Genomic DNA, 17,648 nt, shown 5'->3' on the forward strand with positions numbered 1-17,648 from the left:
GCTTGCTCAGCCTGCCATCTGTAAATGGGCTGGGCCCTCCCCCATTGATCACTAATTGAGAAAATGCCTTACAGCTGGATCTCACAGCTTGTGTCGAGTTGGCACATACACACTAAATATTTTTTAAAACCTGTAGAGTCGTAACTGGGGATAAGTCACTAGTTTGTGTTTTAATAAGTAAAACTACTTAGTGAAATAGTCATTTCATTGTGGGTAAGGACACTGCTGTTCTCCATTTATATCCTTGTTTTCCTAACGCTGGGTCTTGCCCTGTAGCCCAGGCTGGCTTCAGATTTGCCCTAATCCTCCTGTCTCAGCTTCCTGGGTGTTTGGATTACAGCTTAAGTGACCTTGACAGCCTCAGTTCCTCACAGAGTTTCTTATGCTTTCTCATCATGTATAGAACTTCCTAATTTTTACTGAAATCTCAAATTAATTAATGTTCTATGAACTTAGAACTAGTTTTACTTCTGGCTCATTGAGATTTTTTTCCCTTTGTGGATTCCCTCTTCAGAAACCCAAACTTTTCTCAAAAACGCAACTTTTATATTATTTATTGGTTCTAAAAGTGAGATTTAAAAAAAAAATCAGCTATGGAAACAGTCTAAATGTTCATAAGCAGGAGCCCATTGTGATGTAGTCATACAATAGCACATTGTTTGTATGGGGAGGTCAGAGAAGACCCTCATACATGTTATCTTGTGAATGAACCTCTGACTCAGTGTGTAAGTAAAGGAGGCCAAACACAGAGCATATTATTTCGGGCCATTTATTGAAATATCCAGAGTAGCTACATCTATTGAAGCAGAGAGGAGAGGGAGTTTCTTGTTATTTTATTATGTTTTTCTTTGTTTTTACTGTGCTAAGTTGTATATGCTAGACAAGTGCTCCACCACTGAGCACTCTCATCTGTGCATGCTAGGCAAGTGCTCCATCATTGGGCACTCTCAGTAATGCATGCTAGACAAGTGCTCCACCATTGGGCACTCTCTGCTGTGCATGCTAGACAAGTGCTCCATCATTGGGCACTCTCAGCTGTGCATGCTAGGCAAGTGCTCTGCCACTGAGCACTCTCTGCTGTGCATGCTAGACAAGTGCTCCATCATTGGGCACTCTCAGTAATGCATGCTAGACAAGTGCTCCACCATTGAGCATTCTCAATAGTGCATGCTAGACAAGTGCTCCACCACTGAGCACTCTCAGCCCCTTAAGGGTAGCATTTTCTGAATGAGGAAATGAATAATGATTGCATAAAATTGTGGAAATAAGGTTATATCATATGAATCACTTACACAACATTTACCTGTATTTTGTAAAGACATTGCATTTAAAACTGAACTTTAGGAAAATTTGGAATGGAAGCTTTGGGAGTCCTCTAATCCAGTCTCCTGGCTGTCTTTTAAAAATGGGGGGGGGGGGGGAGGACTGGTTTTTATGAAGAGTGAATAAATTTCTGATTATACAGTAGCTAGCAGACCAGAATTTGAGTATTAATATCTCTAACATGTAAGCTTTGAGAGATAGGGACTAAGTCACATGCTGTTTTATTATATAGTCTTTTTTATTTGCTTGTTTTGTTTGAGACAGGGTATTGCTGTAGAACTCAGCTGGCCTACAAGCTGCTATTTAGAACAGGATTATCTTGAATTTGCATTAGTCCTCTGTCTCTGCCTCCAGGGTGCTAGAATTACAGAATTGAACCACGACAAAATTTAGGGGACTACACTGCTGCAAGATTTACTTTGAAATAAAAATAAAGACAAAGAGTAGGATATAGAGACAGCTTCTTCAGTAAAGTTCTTACTGTCCAAGCCTGAGAACCTGAGTGTAAGCCCCAGAACCCACAAAACAGTTGAATGTGGTGACAACACCCTCATTTGGCCAGCCCTGCGGAGGGAGAGACAGGAGGTTCCCTGGGGCTCTGTGACTGGTCACCCACCGGCACAGCCTGCTTGGCAAGCATAAAAGGTGTTTAGTGCAGTAATTTGCCATAAAATAAGCCAGAGCTGGAACTAAAAGTGTAACACCTTGAAAACCAAAGGCTGTGGAGAAGGAGCACTGGGGACACAGACTGAAGCTAGGGCCTTGTATGTGTCAGCAGCCACTCTACAGGTGCACCCTATATTTAATTCTAGTCCACTCACACAAGGTTTGCGAAGCCTAAGTTTATACCTTTCATTTGGCCTAATATTTCATTTGGCCTAGTGTCCCACACTTCAGCTCACATCACTCTCATGACATAGTGTTGCACACTTCAACTCAGGACACTCTTATGTCATAGTGTCGCACACTTCAGCTTATGTCACTCTCATGACATAGTGTCAAACACTTCAACTCAGGACACTCTTATAACACTCTCATGACATAGTGTCACACACTTTAGCTCAGGACACTTGCCATGACATAGTGTCATACACTTCAGCTCACGTCACTCTCATGACGTAGCATCTCACACTTCAGCTCACGTCACTCTCATGACATAGTGTCACACACTTCAGCTCATGTCACTCTCAGGCTTATGGTTTTCTTCTCCAGCCTCCTGAAGTGTTGGGGTTACAAAAGCTTTGACCGCTACATTGGTTTTTTTGTTTTGCTTTTTTAACTAAATGTCTCTTTTTGTTTCTCTCAAACAGGGTCTTATCCTATAGCCCAGGCTAGCTTCAAATTTGTCCTGATCCTTCTGTCTCAGCCTCCTGAATATTTAGATTACATAAGTGACATGCCAGCCTCTGTTTGTTAAGTTTCTTGACAGTTTTTCTTACCCCGTATAGAAAAGGCCACGCAGTGATTAAGTAGAGAGTAAAGGGCCCTGCCCTTCATGTGAAGCACTGGAGGGTCTGCTTTAAAGTTGTTTTGCTTTTTCTTTTGTTTGAGAGCAGGTCTCATGCTGGCCAGGCTGCCCCCAGACTAGCTGTGTAAGCTGAGGATAGGCTTGGCCTTCTGGTCCTTCTGCTCCCGCCTCCCAAACACTCACCTGGGTTATAGACTTGTACTGTCACGCCCACTCACAAGGTCTGTTTTCAATAAAGTTAAGCATTGGATCAGATAAGAAGACGGAGGTAGCGTTCAGCAGCAGCACAATCAGAGTAAGTACAGAGGTGTCGCTCGGTAGGCAAAGGGTCCAGTGTCTACCAGCATCGCAGACTGAAGAGAGGAACAAAGACAAGATACCCTTTGGAAGGAAAGTGTTATTATACTCAGTTGTAAGGACCTATGAGGATTTAGTGCTATCTTTAGAAAATAATTGTTCTCACTTCAAAATAAGATGTTGGGAAATGTAAACCTCTCCCTCCCCCACCCCAATGTCATTTTTTAAAATCTGTTTATGTCAGGCAGAAAGATGGCTCAGTGGTTAATAGCACTGGCTGTACTTCCAGAGGACCTGGGTTCAATTCACAGAACGTACATGGCAGTTCACAGCTATCTGTAACTCCAGTCCCAGCATTTGACACCCCCTCACACACACACACACACACACACACACACACACACACATACATACATACAAAACAAATAAATCATTCAAAAAAATGTGAGTTGTCTCTTTTTATTTTATATATGAACATTTTTCCTGTGCATGTCTTTGTTCCACATACATGCGGTGACTACAGAGTCCAGAAACATGTCTCAGGTCCTCTGGAACTGAGTCCCAGATGTTTATTTACTGCAGTGTGAGTGCTAAGACGTGAACCCCTGTGAGCTCTGCAAGGGAAACAAGGCCTCTTATCACCTGAGCCGTCACTACAGCCCTTAATTTTCAATGTTTTAATGTTTTCTACTATAAAGAGAAAGGTACACTCTCTTACTTCCTTAGCCTAGTGAATTTCCTGTAGACATTTCTCAACATAATTGTTATCTACATTGTTTTCAGCAAGAGTGACTCTGTTGTTGTGAATAAAGTTTTATTGTGACTCGAGCATACTCGTTATTTTAAGTATTGTACGTTGTTACCTTTTACTAACAGGCGAGTACTTTCAGCAGGAGTCATGAACCCTGAAAAGCTACAAGTTTATTGAGCACTTTGCAAAAAGCATCTCTTTTTATGGCCAAATGAAGATGAGGAACAGATTCTGAGAGAGTATCAGGGGCACAGGCTTTGTTCCTGGGTTAGCTAGGAGCCCACGGGGCTGATTCTAAGCGTTCATCAGTGTGAACCACTGTAGATTAGATCAGAAAGTAAGAGGATGCCTAATGTCTGGTTATCAGTTTCATATTTTAGGGAAGTAGAAAGCTTTTTTGTGTGGAGTATTTTAGTTAGTAGAGAAAGACTGCAGTAATCTATAAGGTACATAATCAAGACTTGTCGAGTGTCCGCTTTGCTGAAGGCTTACATCATCCAGCACAGGCAGGTGTGGTACCTGCCGCTATCTGCTTCTCGGGGCCATCTCCTCATAGAATGCCCTCACGCTGCTCTCCAGAATGCCACCAAATGTACAAGTTTACTTGTGTGGCTTCATACAGAGAAAATTATTTCTTTTTCCTCAGTGCATTGAACTATGGCCATGAATGGCTTCAGCTTTCTCAAGTAAAAATAGTTTACGTTAAGGTATTTTCTTCAAATAACTTTTAAGTGCCCAAACTGTACCCAAGACATCCCAGAGAAAACCCCCAAGATTGCTCTAGGATTTTTTTTTTTTTTTTTGCATCAGTTTCAACATCAGATTGGCCTAAGTTCCTCAGGGATGATGTTATAACTAGGGAATGGTTGGTACTTAGAAGGTAGTACTTTCTGAAAGTCACTGCAGCAGGAAGGAGAACTGCAGTGTTTGGTTGGAATGAAAGGCTGGAAGGGTTATGCAAGGCTCCGCACGGTCACATTTCCCAGTTGAGTATAATGTGGTGACTTCAATGATTTTCTTTCCTTCAATTTATATGTAATTTTGTTCTCAAACTTGCATCAAATTGTTAAGATGTTACTCATTAAGTTGTTTGGGCCTACTCGCTACAAAACAGAACTGTTAGGCATCTGCTGGGACACCGTGGAAAATAACAAACTGTAAAGGTTCTGTGAACTGAGGAAGTTTCAGATCCTATGAACTAGGAGGAATTGCCTAACTCTAAAATGGATACACACTTCCATAAGTATATAAAAATACATCAGTCTTTAATTTTCATTGTTTTCAAAATAGCACTTCAGTGACAGAGGAATTTATTTAAAGTTTTAAAAAAAGAAAACCCTCAGTTGCACTGTGCTCTGTGCTCCAGGAGAGTAATGGATGTGCTCCCCCTTTAAAGGTGGTAAGGAATGTGAGACCCTTATGTTATTAAGGACATCAGATCACTTATTCAACTCATGTTGCCTGTTTTGGAAGTTCAAAGAGCAATGAGTAGATCTGTCTGTGGGGTGAAGGAAGGCTGAAGACCTGGAGGTAGCAGCCCAATTCTAAGAGGTCAAGTAATGGACATTTCATGGGACAGTATAAAGACTGAAGATTTGTTTGGGAGAGACAGCTCACTGTGTGTGACTGAAGTATGGACAGATGTGTGGAAACATGGAGGCTGCAGCTGGCTGGCTATGTAAGTTGGAGCGCTGCTGTGGAGAGTTGAGTGCTGGGTGTGAGGCATTTGGATTTAATTTACTAGGAGAAGCAGAATGATCAGGGTGATTAATCTGTCAGCGGAACATGGGATGATTAAATCAAGGAGAGAGAAGAGGCATGGCAAGCTTTTGGAACGGGAGTGATGGGGTTTGTTTTATGTATTTATATTTCAAAGGGGCTCAGCTAAAGAGCACATTTTTGTTTAGCATTTTAACTGAGGGCTGTAAAAAGAACTTGTCATTCCTAAGGGAGGGGCACTGTTTATATTTCTGTGGTAATATATTAATACAGTGTAAATATGCTTAAATTCATATTCTTGATATCTTGCATTGTGTTGTGTTCTGATTTAATTCTTACAGCCTTGAAGTTTTATTATTCCCAGCCTAAAGATGAGAACAGTAAGGTCTAGAGATGTTAGGACTGCCCAAAGCCCACAGTTAGTAAGGGACAGATTGGCAAAACCTAAAATAAGCGTACTAAGAGGTCTGGGAGTTACTTCCACCCACAAGTTCAAGAGCAGTGAAGGAGAAGGAAGAGAGCAAAGGAAAGCAGGAATCCTCACTTTCAATCACGGAAGGTGGAGTCCCCTGAGGTCTCACCCATCCGTCCCCTGAGGTCTCACTCATCCATCCCCTGAGGTCTCACCCATCCGTCCCCTGAGGTCTCCCTCATCCATCCCCTGAGGTCTCACCGAGCTGCAGTCGCTCGACCTGGTTACAGCGCCATTTATGTTATTTCTCCATACCATTCCTGATCCCTAACACTAACTTTTGAAAACTGTTGGACTGCTGTAGATTTTTTATATAAAACTTTTTTAAAGATTTATTTATTTATTTATTTATTTCATGTATGTGGGCACACTGCTGTCTTCAGACACACCAGGAAATGGCATCGGATGCTCATTACACATGATTGTGAGCCCCCATGTGGTTGCTAAGAATTGAACTCAGGACCTCTGGAAGAGCAGTCAGTGCTCTTAACTGCTGAGCCATCTCTCCAGCCCTATATAAAACATTTAAAGAGTATTTGTATGTTTGATGTGCGCACCTAAGTTCCAGCGTCTGCAGGGGCCAGTGGTTCAATCCCCTGGAGCTACACTTACAGACAAGTGGTTGTAAGCTCAGTGTGGTTGCTGGAACTAAACTAGTGTCCACTGCAAGAACAGCATAGCTCTGCGGTGCTGAGCCGTCTCCCCAGACTCTGTGGCCGTGTGTGTGTGTGTGTGTGTGTGTGTGTGTGTGTGTGTGTGTGTGTTTATACATATTATTTCAAGGTGTGTTTCAGTTTGGTGTACATATATTTCCCCCTCAAACGGACTGCTAAGATAGCTTGTATTCTCTCTTCCAGCAAAATGAGCTTAAATATCCATATATGTTGCCCTCCTAAAATCCATGTTCCTTTGACAACACCTTTCTGCTTTATGTCTTTGCTTTGGTTGTTTGGTTGTTTGAGTGTTCATGTGTTTATATTTGAGGAACTTACATGTGATCAAAGAAAACTGGCTTCTTCATTGATGGTAAGAATGGTCTACTTAAAGTTGCTGGTATTTTAGTCCTTGTAAAGATGTATATATTTGAGAAATGGGTGGTTGTGTTTGTGCTTTCTACGCTCTGCAGAGGCAGAAAGACAGAGGGGAGTGGTTCCCTTCTGTTCCCGTGACACAACATGTTCTGACCGCTGTGGCAAACCTCACAGCCATCACTGGTGTCCTCATCGTAGTTATTTCTTCTGGCGGTTCAGTTGCTGTCATTCACATGAAGGACTGCATATCATAGTATCATAACTGCAAATGGTTTATGCATTATCTTAATGGTTGTCAAAGCCAGTGTTGTCCTTGCAGCAGCAATGAACTATGGCTTGTCATAATTTGTGTTTGATCTCTCCCACTCCTACAAGGAGACGTATTTTACTCTCTGGGAGTTTCACAGAACATGTAGCAGCCACTAAGAGGAGAAAAACATGTTATCTGGGTGTTGGGTTGGTTATTTTTGACTACTAATTTATTCACTCTCACAACCCTGTTCTCCAACTGATGTTACTATGGCACCTTAGTTACAGCACTGAAAACAGGCTAATTATATTCTTTAAAACAGACAACAGTGGTACATCTTGAGACAGGCATCTGGCACTCCGCCTTCTTCCCGCTGTAGCGCTAGTCTAGGCTTCCTGGGACTCTGTTGTTCTTTTTTCTTTTCTTTTTTTAAGTATACATTTTTTTTCGTTCCCTTCTGTTTCTGTAAATAGTGGTTTATATTTACTAAAGTCACTAATTGCACATTTAGCTTGTTCCTTTTTGAGCCTTGTGCAAGAAGAAATGTAGAATTATCCTCAGCCGTTTATCTGTACTTACTCTTGTTTATTGAATCAATATTCTCGGTATTTATAAATGTCTTCTGACTGTGTAGATATTCATTTCAATCGAACAAACTAACTCTGGTTTTTAAATGTCTTTATCTGCAGCATAAGTAACCATAGCACTAATTTTTAAAATAAATTAGCAGCAGCATCCAGCTCGCCCTACCTAGGCCTTACCACTCCTGCTCTGTCTTCTTGCATCCCTTCTCATCGTTTGTTTTGTTTTGTTTTGTTTTGTTTTGTTTATGTTTTTCAAGACAGGGTTTTATTTTAGTGTGTAGTCCTGGCTGTCCTGGAACTCCCTCTGTAGGCCAAGCTGGCCTCGAACTCACAAAGATCCACCTGCCTCTGCCTCCCATGTGCTAAGGTTAATGGCGTGTGCCACCATTGCCATTTATTTTACATTGATGTAATACAGTTTGTAATCACACTAACAGTACATATACTACCTTTGTCATGTTTGATTAAACACATATGGACCATGAAATGTTACCTTTACTGCTTAGCTCTCATCCTTTGTAATGTCTGCAAAATATTCCCTACAACAGCCCTTTTCCTCTGGAGATGTTATAAACTACATTTGTAGTTTAAATATAATAGCAACATTCAAACATTTTTAAAAGGCAGGGTAATAATGTATTTCATTGTAACATAAAATTTCCCAGCTAAGGGTAGTCTGTTTCTTAGGGTTTTGCTTTGGTTTTGCTTCGGGTTTTGTTTGTTTGTTTTGACCTGCTTTGGTTTGACTACTTAGAAATCTACAAGCTGAAAGCACAGGTCAAAATGCAGTGAGTGTTTTTTTGTTGTTGTTGTTGGTTTTTGTTTTTTGTTTTTTTGAGACAGGGTTTCTCTGTGTAGCCCTGGCTGTCCTGGAACTCACTCAGTAGACCAGGCTGGTCTCGAACTCAGAAATCGCCTGCCTCTGCCTCCCAAATGCTGGGATTAAAGGTGTGCGCCACCACATCCGGCTGCAGTGGGTGTATTTCAAATGCCTGAACTTATTGACCTCTCTGCTAGGCAGGCCTGTGTCTGACATGTAACAGCACACCTCCAGGAAGAAATGACATGTTCAAAGTCATGAGCATGTGGGAAGATATTTCAGATCCAGCACATAAGCAAGTTGTCAGGAGTAGGAGTTTGTTGACTGTGTGTGTTTTCAGATCCTTCCTCAGTCTGCCCGTTACTCTTCGGCAGCATTCTGTATGCCTGCTTCAGGCTGGGACTGCTGCTCACTGATGGAGCTCTGGCCTAGGTGTGGTTGGCCTTGAGCTCCACCCTTCACCACCTTAAACATTGTTGATGGTTAGAAAAGAGCCTTTGTCCATCTACATTGGCCTTTACTAGGAAGTTCAATCTGGGGAGATGAGTCAGACTGGCCAAAAAGGGCCAGGACATAGCCTAGGAAGACCTCACACTCCAAACAGAACATCCTGCCCAGCTATTTCTCAGGCTCTTTACAGAGTGGATGTATTTATTTATCCTTTGCCACCTTTCCCAGTCTTCTGTTTGAGTGAGCGAGGATCTTAATATTTCTAAGACAGTATTTCTTTAGTTCTGTCCTTGGAAATAATTTCATACTTGAGAAGTATGATATTTACTTTTCTTTTGTTATAGAGTCTATAATTAAAAACAAAAAAAACTTGTAATCAAACTAGAATTCATATGGCTATGTGTCTAGAGGTGGGGATAAACTACAAGTCCCTAGCAATCAGCCAAGCTGAGTGTTTGCTTGCTCTTTATATGTGAAGTGCACAAGGATGCTGAACCACTCAGCTACCACTGCGTACGTCTTAATGCCGGTATGCATTTGCTCTAGGACTAGGGAGACACAGCTGAGACTCAGTATTATAAAATGACGTTGTTTGCTTCTGCCCTCCTAGGATACCCTGATCAGTATTTCATGATAGCACAGGCAAAGGTCTCCTTTCCCATCCCAGTTTGTCTTAGTGTGTCCATTCAGTCAGAGTCACTGTCACTCTGTATACTTCTATGTTTTATTTCTGACAAGGTCTTGTTTAGCCCAAGCTGGCCTTGAAGCTTCTGTGAGCATGGTACCATATTTGTGTTCTTGAACCCCCTACTTCAGCCTATTGAATGCTGGGATTGCCGGCAGTCGCCAACACCCCCATTATTCTATTTTCTTTGAATCAGTAAAAACTTATATTTATATAAGTGTCTGTGTACACACACATATATGTTTCATACCTCAAATAACTGTTAATGGATATCATTCCGAAGCTTACATTCTTAGGTAAAGACATTTAAAAAGAATCCCAAATAATGACTCTGAAGTGAAGTAAATACTGGTGAAGAAAAAATTGTTTCCCTTTGTCTTTGTATATTTCATTTTTTTTTAACTATATTTGAAATACCCTGAGAAATCCCTTAGAGTGGTTAAGATTTCCAGGCAGTAAATCAAGCTTTGCTAAAATGGTCTTTTACCCCAATCTTCGTTTTTTTTTTTGTTTGTTTGTTTGTTTGTAATGAATGAAGATATCCCCCTGTGTTCTTAATTCTGATAAGCATTTTTCCCATCTGTAAATATGTAAACTGTCTTTTGAGTTGTTTACAGGGAGAGACATACAGAGCTAACTGGATAAACAGACATCCATAAATACAAAATCCCAAGACTTTGCTGGATATATAGAGTGTTTTTCTAAAGCACACACATATAGACTCCTGACTTACTTGTATTACAAACCTAACATGAACAGAACGATTCGTTTTGTAGCAGTACTGTTTTGACTCTTGGTCGTGCGGTAGGCTAGAGTACGCGCCTCAGCAAAGGTTATAAATCTGGGAAGAAAAGTTATGGTTGGCATACATTTTAACAGTCTTTGCCATCTTACAGCACAAATCCCAACTTGTTTAAATTGTGAATATTTACTTTACAAAGTAAGAGATTGTTTAAAATGTAATTAAGTTGTACATGTACTACTTATTTAGAAGCTAATGTTTTTTGCCTATTTATAAAATTCACAAAAATCAAATATATACCATCCATATTACAATACTATTATGTTATATATTCTAAAGTAAAACACATACAACACACATAGATTTGGAATCAGGCCAAATTTAGACTCTGGAGGCATACTGTTCTGTGACTTAAATTACAATCATATGTATTTGAGCAGAGATCAAATTTTCAGTCTGAAGCTGGGGAGAAGCCTAATTATTTGACCAGGTTACTATTTATATAGCCCATTCTGTGGCCGGCTGTGGTTAATCCACAGCTGGCAGAACGCTAGCTCGGGGAGGCTTCTATTTCATGCTGTAACAGTTTGGAGAAAAATAAGAGAGGGAAGCTTTAAAACTCTTCTCATTAAATAAAGGACTAAAAAAGCAAATATATACATACTACTACAGAGACTTGCTGTAGAAACCGCTTCATTTAATTCTCTTGGTGACTGAAACAGCAAGGAACGCAGCTGAGGTACTGATAGTTTTCAAGTGGCATGTGTCTAAAGGAAAAACGTTGGGAATATTTTTTAATAGTGTTTCAAACATTACCTTTTAGAATAATTGAATCATGGTTAGGAATAGCGGCACGGAGTTTCTAAATGTGAAAACATTATGTTATTATGGTAAGAAACATCATTTGTGATAGCCATTGCAAGGATTGTGGCTGGTGTTCATATGACACTGCAAATCTATTTGGCAGGCTTTCAGGGGACACAGGAACATTTAGAAGTGAAGTCTCACAGCCTTGGGAAAACCATTTTATGTAAAATCTGAAGAAATAATCTTTTACAGAATCAAGATTAGGCAAAGAGGATATGATGTAATATCTAATGGTATCAAGTGACATGTGAGGAAATAGCATTGAACAGACCTTGTCTTCCTGGATTCTTCTTGTCCTCCAGGAATGGGACAGGACTCTAGAGTGAGGTTCTTGTGGCCTACTTTCATGTAGAATGGGAACTTCACACAGAAGTACCATACCTCTGCTCTTTTCTCCTATTTCCAAGGTACCATATCTTAGTGTACAGTGTCCTGAGCCCCAACACAATTGCAGCTTTAAAAGTCTCTCTTGATTTTCTGAATGCATAAGGGCAACAAACTGCCTTCACAATTGGATTCTAATACAAGTGACCGCCACCACAAAATTTATTCTTTCAGAATTTATGATCAACCTGACATATGAAAGTAATTGGGAAAAGGTTCTATTTTTCTCTCTTCAGAGTTCTGTGTCCTCCTATGATGTAAGGGACTAGCCTTTCAATTACAAGTTGATACTTTATAAAACTCTGTAACTGTAGCTTGTTTGTTTAGGTGGACAGTTAACTTTAGTTTGTTGTGGAAGACTGGGTCTCATTTATATTGCCTAGACTGGCTTTGGCTTCTGCAATCTTTCAGGCTCGGCCTACCAAGTGCTGAAAATACAGGTGTAAAAGATTGTGCCTGGGATTTTCACAGCCATTTAAAGCCATTTCTTGCATGTTGTCATTATTTTCTCTTCTTTTTGCCTAGTTTAAAACAAGCCACGCACACACACACACCGGGTTCTTTGCTCTGATTACCCTCCCTTAGTTTTTGCTTCTGTTTCTTCACTGTATTTGAAAAGAAGGAATGGTCAAAATACATGCTTAATTACTGTCCTCTGAAGCTAGGCCTGGGCTTTGAGCTTGTTATCCAGCCCTTGGGGGAAGAGACCATAGGATTTGGAATCCAAAGCTAGCCTGAGATGCATGGCAGACCCTGTGTCAAACAAACCAACCCCCGGAAAAGAACCGACCTCTCATTCCCTCTTTCATCAAAATCCAGTTCCACTGTTTTGATTTCAGAATTGTTTACTAAATGAGAGTGATGAACAGTATGCATGACATATATTTCATAGTAATTGATAAATTGGAAGGTGTTAGTCCAGTGCCTGGTACACCAGAACTAATCAGTAGATTTCAGATGGTTGTATCAACATTCACTGATTATCTCTGGGCTTGATTGATATTGCTTACTGTTGTTCTCTCCCCAGTCCTTCTACCCCTCTGTAGTTTACTCTCACAGCAAGTGCCTTTATCTGTCATCACATCCTGTGTGCCCAGTGCCTTCATCTCTGCCTCACCATTCTCCTTGTTTGCCCTCCATCATTCTCTCCTTTTCTGCCTTGCTTTCATGTGTTCTCTTATTGGTCCACATCCCCTCCCTTGGTAGTCAGAATCACAACCTTCTTCTAACATATTTCTCATGACTCATTTTCATGGACACTCTGAGTAGATGTTGTATTTACAATGTGACCCTAATCTTATTCTGGACTTTTCTATTCAACAATAAAACCAGATTTTTAAAATATATATATATATTTAAACATCATCTTTGAATTCTACTTCTTGCCTTTTACATCTTAAATAGTCTCTGGGTTTCATACTTAGAACTCCAGCGTGGCTTTCTCTTACACAGCAAAGGCAGGCTGTTATTAGTTGTTGGTAAATTGTTGCTGTCCCGTTTGGCTTTCTTGCCTATTTCTCTAGTCACACTCCTTCCCGCACTCCCATGTGGCTATTCTATGCCTCTTAACTGCCCCACAAACCCCTGGATTCGTCTCCTCTCTATACCTCCCTAACCACCTTCTTTCACATCTGTCCATATCTGCCTGTATCTCCATCCAGAAAACATTAATATATGCTGAGAAGATTTTAATCCTGAGAAATGTAAATAAACAGTATTTTAAAATATGGCTTTCCTGGCATGAAACTAACTTTATGTTATAGCCCTAGATTATTTTCTTACTATTTAAAAATTATAAAACATCCAGCCGGGCGTGGTGGCGCACGCCTTTAACCCCAGCACTCAGGGAGGCAGAGGCAGGCGAATTTCTGAGTTCGAGGCCAGCCTGGTCTACAGAGTGAGTTCCAGGACAGCCAGGGCTACACAGAGAAACCCTGTCTCAAAACAAAAACAAAAACAAAACAAACAAACAAAAAAAAAATCCAGGCATTGTGGCACACACCTGTAATTTCCAGACTTCTAGAACTCTCCAGCTATCATTGGTTAATAATGGAGGGGACTAGAAAAGTAAGATCAAATAAATTTAGTTAAGATATATTTTCTTAAACTGTTTTTAATTATATTTTTATTAGGTATTGTCTTCATTTACATTTCAAATGCTATCCCAAAAGTCCCTCCCTACCCTCCCCCCCCCCACTTCCCTACCCCTCCCACTCCTACTTCTTGGACCTGGCGTTCCCCTATACTGGGGCATATAAAGTTTACAATACCAAGGGGCCTCTCTTCCCAATGATGGCCGACTAGGCCATCTTCTGCTACATATGCAGCTAGAGACATGAGCTCTGGGGGTACTGGTTAGTTCATATTGTTGTTCCACCTATAGGGTTGCAGACCCCTTCATCTCCTTGTGTACTTTCTCTAGCTCCTCCATTGGGGACCCTGTGTTCCATCCAATAGCTGACTGTGAGCATTCACTTCTGTGTTTCCAGGCACTGGCATCACCTCACAAGACACAGCTATATCAGGGTCCTTTCAGCAAAATCTTGCTGGTGTATGCGATGGTGTCTGCGTTTGGAGGCTTAATCTTGGATGAATCCCCGAGTGTGGCAGTCTCTAGATGGTCCATCCTTTCGTCTCAGCTCCAAACTTTGTCTCTGTAATTCCTTCCATGGGTGTTTTGTTCCCACTTCTGTATTTTTAAGATAATAAATAAACTAATCTCTTCATAAACATTATGTCTAAACCAATGAAAAGATGATGAATGTTTATAAAAAGCTAGGATTCCATCTGCCTCCATTTGTATTTCTGAAATTTAAATGTACTTAGTATTTTCTTGAATATTTTTGTTTTATAGGTTCCAAGTATTCTTGGTAGTGCATATATAAAATCTAATATGAAATATATGTTTCTTCATAGTAATGGCATGTATCAAACATATAGTGCTCACGTGATAAATGTTTTTCTAGTTAAATACTGCCATTTCTGCTGTGGACTTTATATTAAGTTTGTACAAGCATTGGTATTTGAGTGAATCTTGTATAATCATCTAGGATACTTACCCCCAATTTAAGGTTTTATTTAGGCATTCATAAACATACACCCAGTTCTTCTTTTTCTCACTTAAGCTGTATGGACGTGACCGTTCTAATTTCATCTCCTTTTGTCTTGTTCCAGGGCTTTTTTCTCACAGTCTCCCCAGAGTCGGTATTGAAAGTGGCTCGCTACGCTGCCGAGAACAACAGGGTCTTCACTTTGAACCTGTCTGCACCGTTCATTAGCCAGTTCTTCAAGGAAGCCTTGATGGACGTCATGCCTTATGTTGATATCCTCTTTGGAAATGAGACGGTGAGTTGCTTTAGAAAGACAAAACAAAATAATCTAAGGTGTTGTCGTACAGTGCTTTAACCCCAGCATTCAGGAGGTAAAGGCAGGCAGACCTCTATGAGTTGAGATCCTGTCTCCAAAAAACAAGACAAAACAAAACAAAACAACAACAACAAAAAAAAAAAATAGCTTCTCTGTTTGGGACTGTGTGTATGTTTAGGAATGCATAAAAATAAACTTAGGTATAATATAAAGAAAAAATAAGTAAATTTTGGTGATTGAATAAGATTCACTCAGTGTGCATTTCTCTAGCACTGTATTTTCTGTATTTCCTAAAGAATAACTTCTTATTAAAATGATTGTTTAAAGATGAAATCATTGGGAATTAAGTTACACATGGTGAGAGTCATCCCTCCTCTGCATTTTCTCACCTCTGCAGATGCATCTGTGACTTACAACTGTGACCACACCTAGACTTAAAGGAACAAAAACAAAAAAAAACCTTTCCTCACCTTTAAAATCTTATGTCTGAATCTATGTAAAGTTAATAAATTATGAGTAAATATTGATATTATAATCTTTATTTTACTGAGGTAATTTTGGAACTATTTGTATATCATAGTTGAAAATGTTACAGTAGAATTTCACTTGAAATGTTACAGCTTCTTCTTTTAAACAGTGATGTATTTTCTCCCATAAATCAGGGAAAACTTTAAAAATCCATGGCATAGACTAGGGGAAGCTGTGACTGACCTTCAAGTGATGTTAGCCATATTGATGAACTTTTATGAATGTTGGGAGTTTCTGTTACATTGATCACCCTAGAATCTGCACATGTGCAGCCTGGTGTGCACATGCAATAAATAAATAGTCAAATAAATAAATGCAAATTATGTATAAAGGCACTAATCATTGATTGATGCTAAAGAGAAGAGACTTAGGGAGGCAGAAAAGAATAATCCCTCCAAAGTGACTTTTATGTTTACAGAAAATGTCGATGATATCAAAATGGTCTTCACTTTTTTTTTCCGTATTTTTTTAATTGGGTATTTATTTCAATTACATTTCCAATGCTATCCCAAAAGTCCCCCACACGCTCCCCCACCCACTCCCCTTTAAAAAAACAAGTGTGATAAGCAAAGCAATAGTCAAAAAATAAAAGGTTAATTAGAATTAATCAAAAATTAAGTACTTTTATGGCCAAGAATATACGAACACACCTGAAACACATCACTGAGGATACATATACAGGAGGATAGATAGCGTGTCTAAGGCCAGGTTGGTACAAAGAGAGACCTTACATAACAAAACCAAAAGAATGGTTTCTTGCTTCAAAGAACACGCTCCAGAATACAGAACCACAAACACCCGTACAGTTGGAGAGTAGTTATCAATGTCCAAATATATAACCCCACGGCAAGGAAACCAACTAAAGCACATTTAAAAAGTGGCCAGAGAATCTGGTCATGGGGATGCGTCCTTTTACTCTGGAGGTTGAAGCAGAGGATCAAATGCTGAGGCCACCCTGGGCTGTGTACAGGGAGATGGTCTTAAAACAGCCACACATATATTTATACATTTGCATACATGCATTGGTCAAAGGACTTAAGTAAACAGTTCTCCAAAAAAAAAAAAATGCCCACTTTACAGATGGTCAGTAAACACATGAAAAGACAGTCAACATCGAAACGTAAATGAGCCTAAAATTAGACACTGCTTCATTGGGTAAACCTGATGGAGAAACTGAAGCCTGTGTATTGCTGGTTATAATGTGAGTTTATAAAACTTTCATGGAAAATAGTTTAGTAAATTGACAAAAAAATTGAACATAGAGTTATTAACATAACTCAGCAATTCAACTTCTTAGTCTGTCCCAAAACTAAAAGCAAAACTCAAGGGCTTACACACCAGTGTGTTTCAACATTATTCACAGTAGCCAGTGGTCTAGGCAAAGCGATTATATTGGTGTCATTGGTTGGTTGGTTGGTTGGTTTTGTTTGGCTTGGTTTAGTTTTTGAGACAAGGTTTCTTTGTGTCCTTGTTCTAGAATTCACTCTGTAGACCAGGCTGGATTTGAACTCACAGATATCTGCCTGCCTCTGTTTCCTAAGTACTGGGATTAAAGGTATAGGCCACCATGCTCAGCTGCAAATCAAATTTTTAATGAGGAAAAATTCTTTTATATATATATATAATATATATGTATATTATTATTATTATTAAATATCAAAGAAAAGAAACCTCCATTCACTTGCTTTATGAATGTCTTTAAAAATTCTGTAAAGCTTAAAAAGGCAGATGCAGCAAACAAGCATTGGATTTCTGTATAGGCCTGGGAGTGCAGCTGAGGGTAGAGTGACTGCTTACTATAGGAAGTTCCAGACATTCAAACCCAGCACCATGGTGGGAGGTTTAAGTAAATTCAAACCAAACAATGGAACAGTGGATCCTAGTGGTACAGGGCAGGGGTGGACAGTGGTG

The 17,648-nt window shown here is 39.9% G+C and overlaps 1 protein-coding gene across 2 annotated transcripts in view; it reads left to right on the plus strand.

Annotated features, from left to right (window-relative positions):
- Adk (adenosine kinase) overlaps positions 1 to 17,648 on the plus strand; it is a 400,940-nt gene that overhangs the window by 253,171 nt on the left and 130,121 nt on the right. For both annotated transcript variants that reach the window (XM_021182427.3, XM_021182428.3), the window contains exon 7: positions 15,018 to 15,188. In XM_021182427.3, coding sequence (XP_021038086.1) covers positions 15,018 to 15,188 — 171 coding nt within the window. The remainder of the gene's footprint in view (positions 1 to 15,017; positions 15,189 to 17,648) is intronic.

The sequence above is a fragment of the Mus caroli genome, unplaced genomic scaffold, assembly GCF_978045245.1.
Source record: "Mus caroli unplaced genomic scaffold, Mus_caroli_1 scaffold_12, whole genome shotgun sequence".
NCBI lineage: Eukaryota > Metazoa > Chordata > Mammalia > Rodentia > Muridae > Mus > Mus caroli.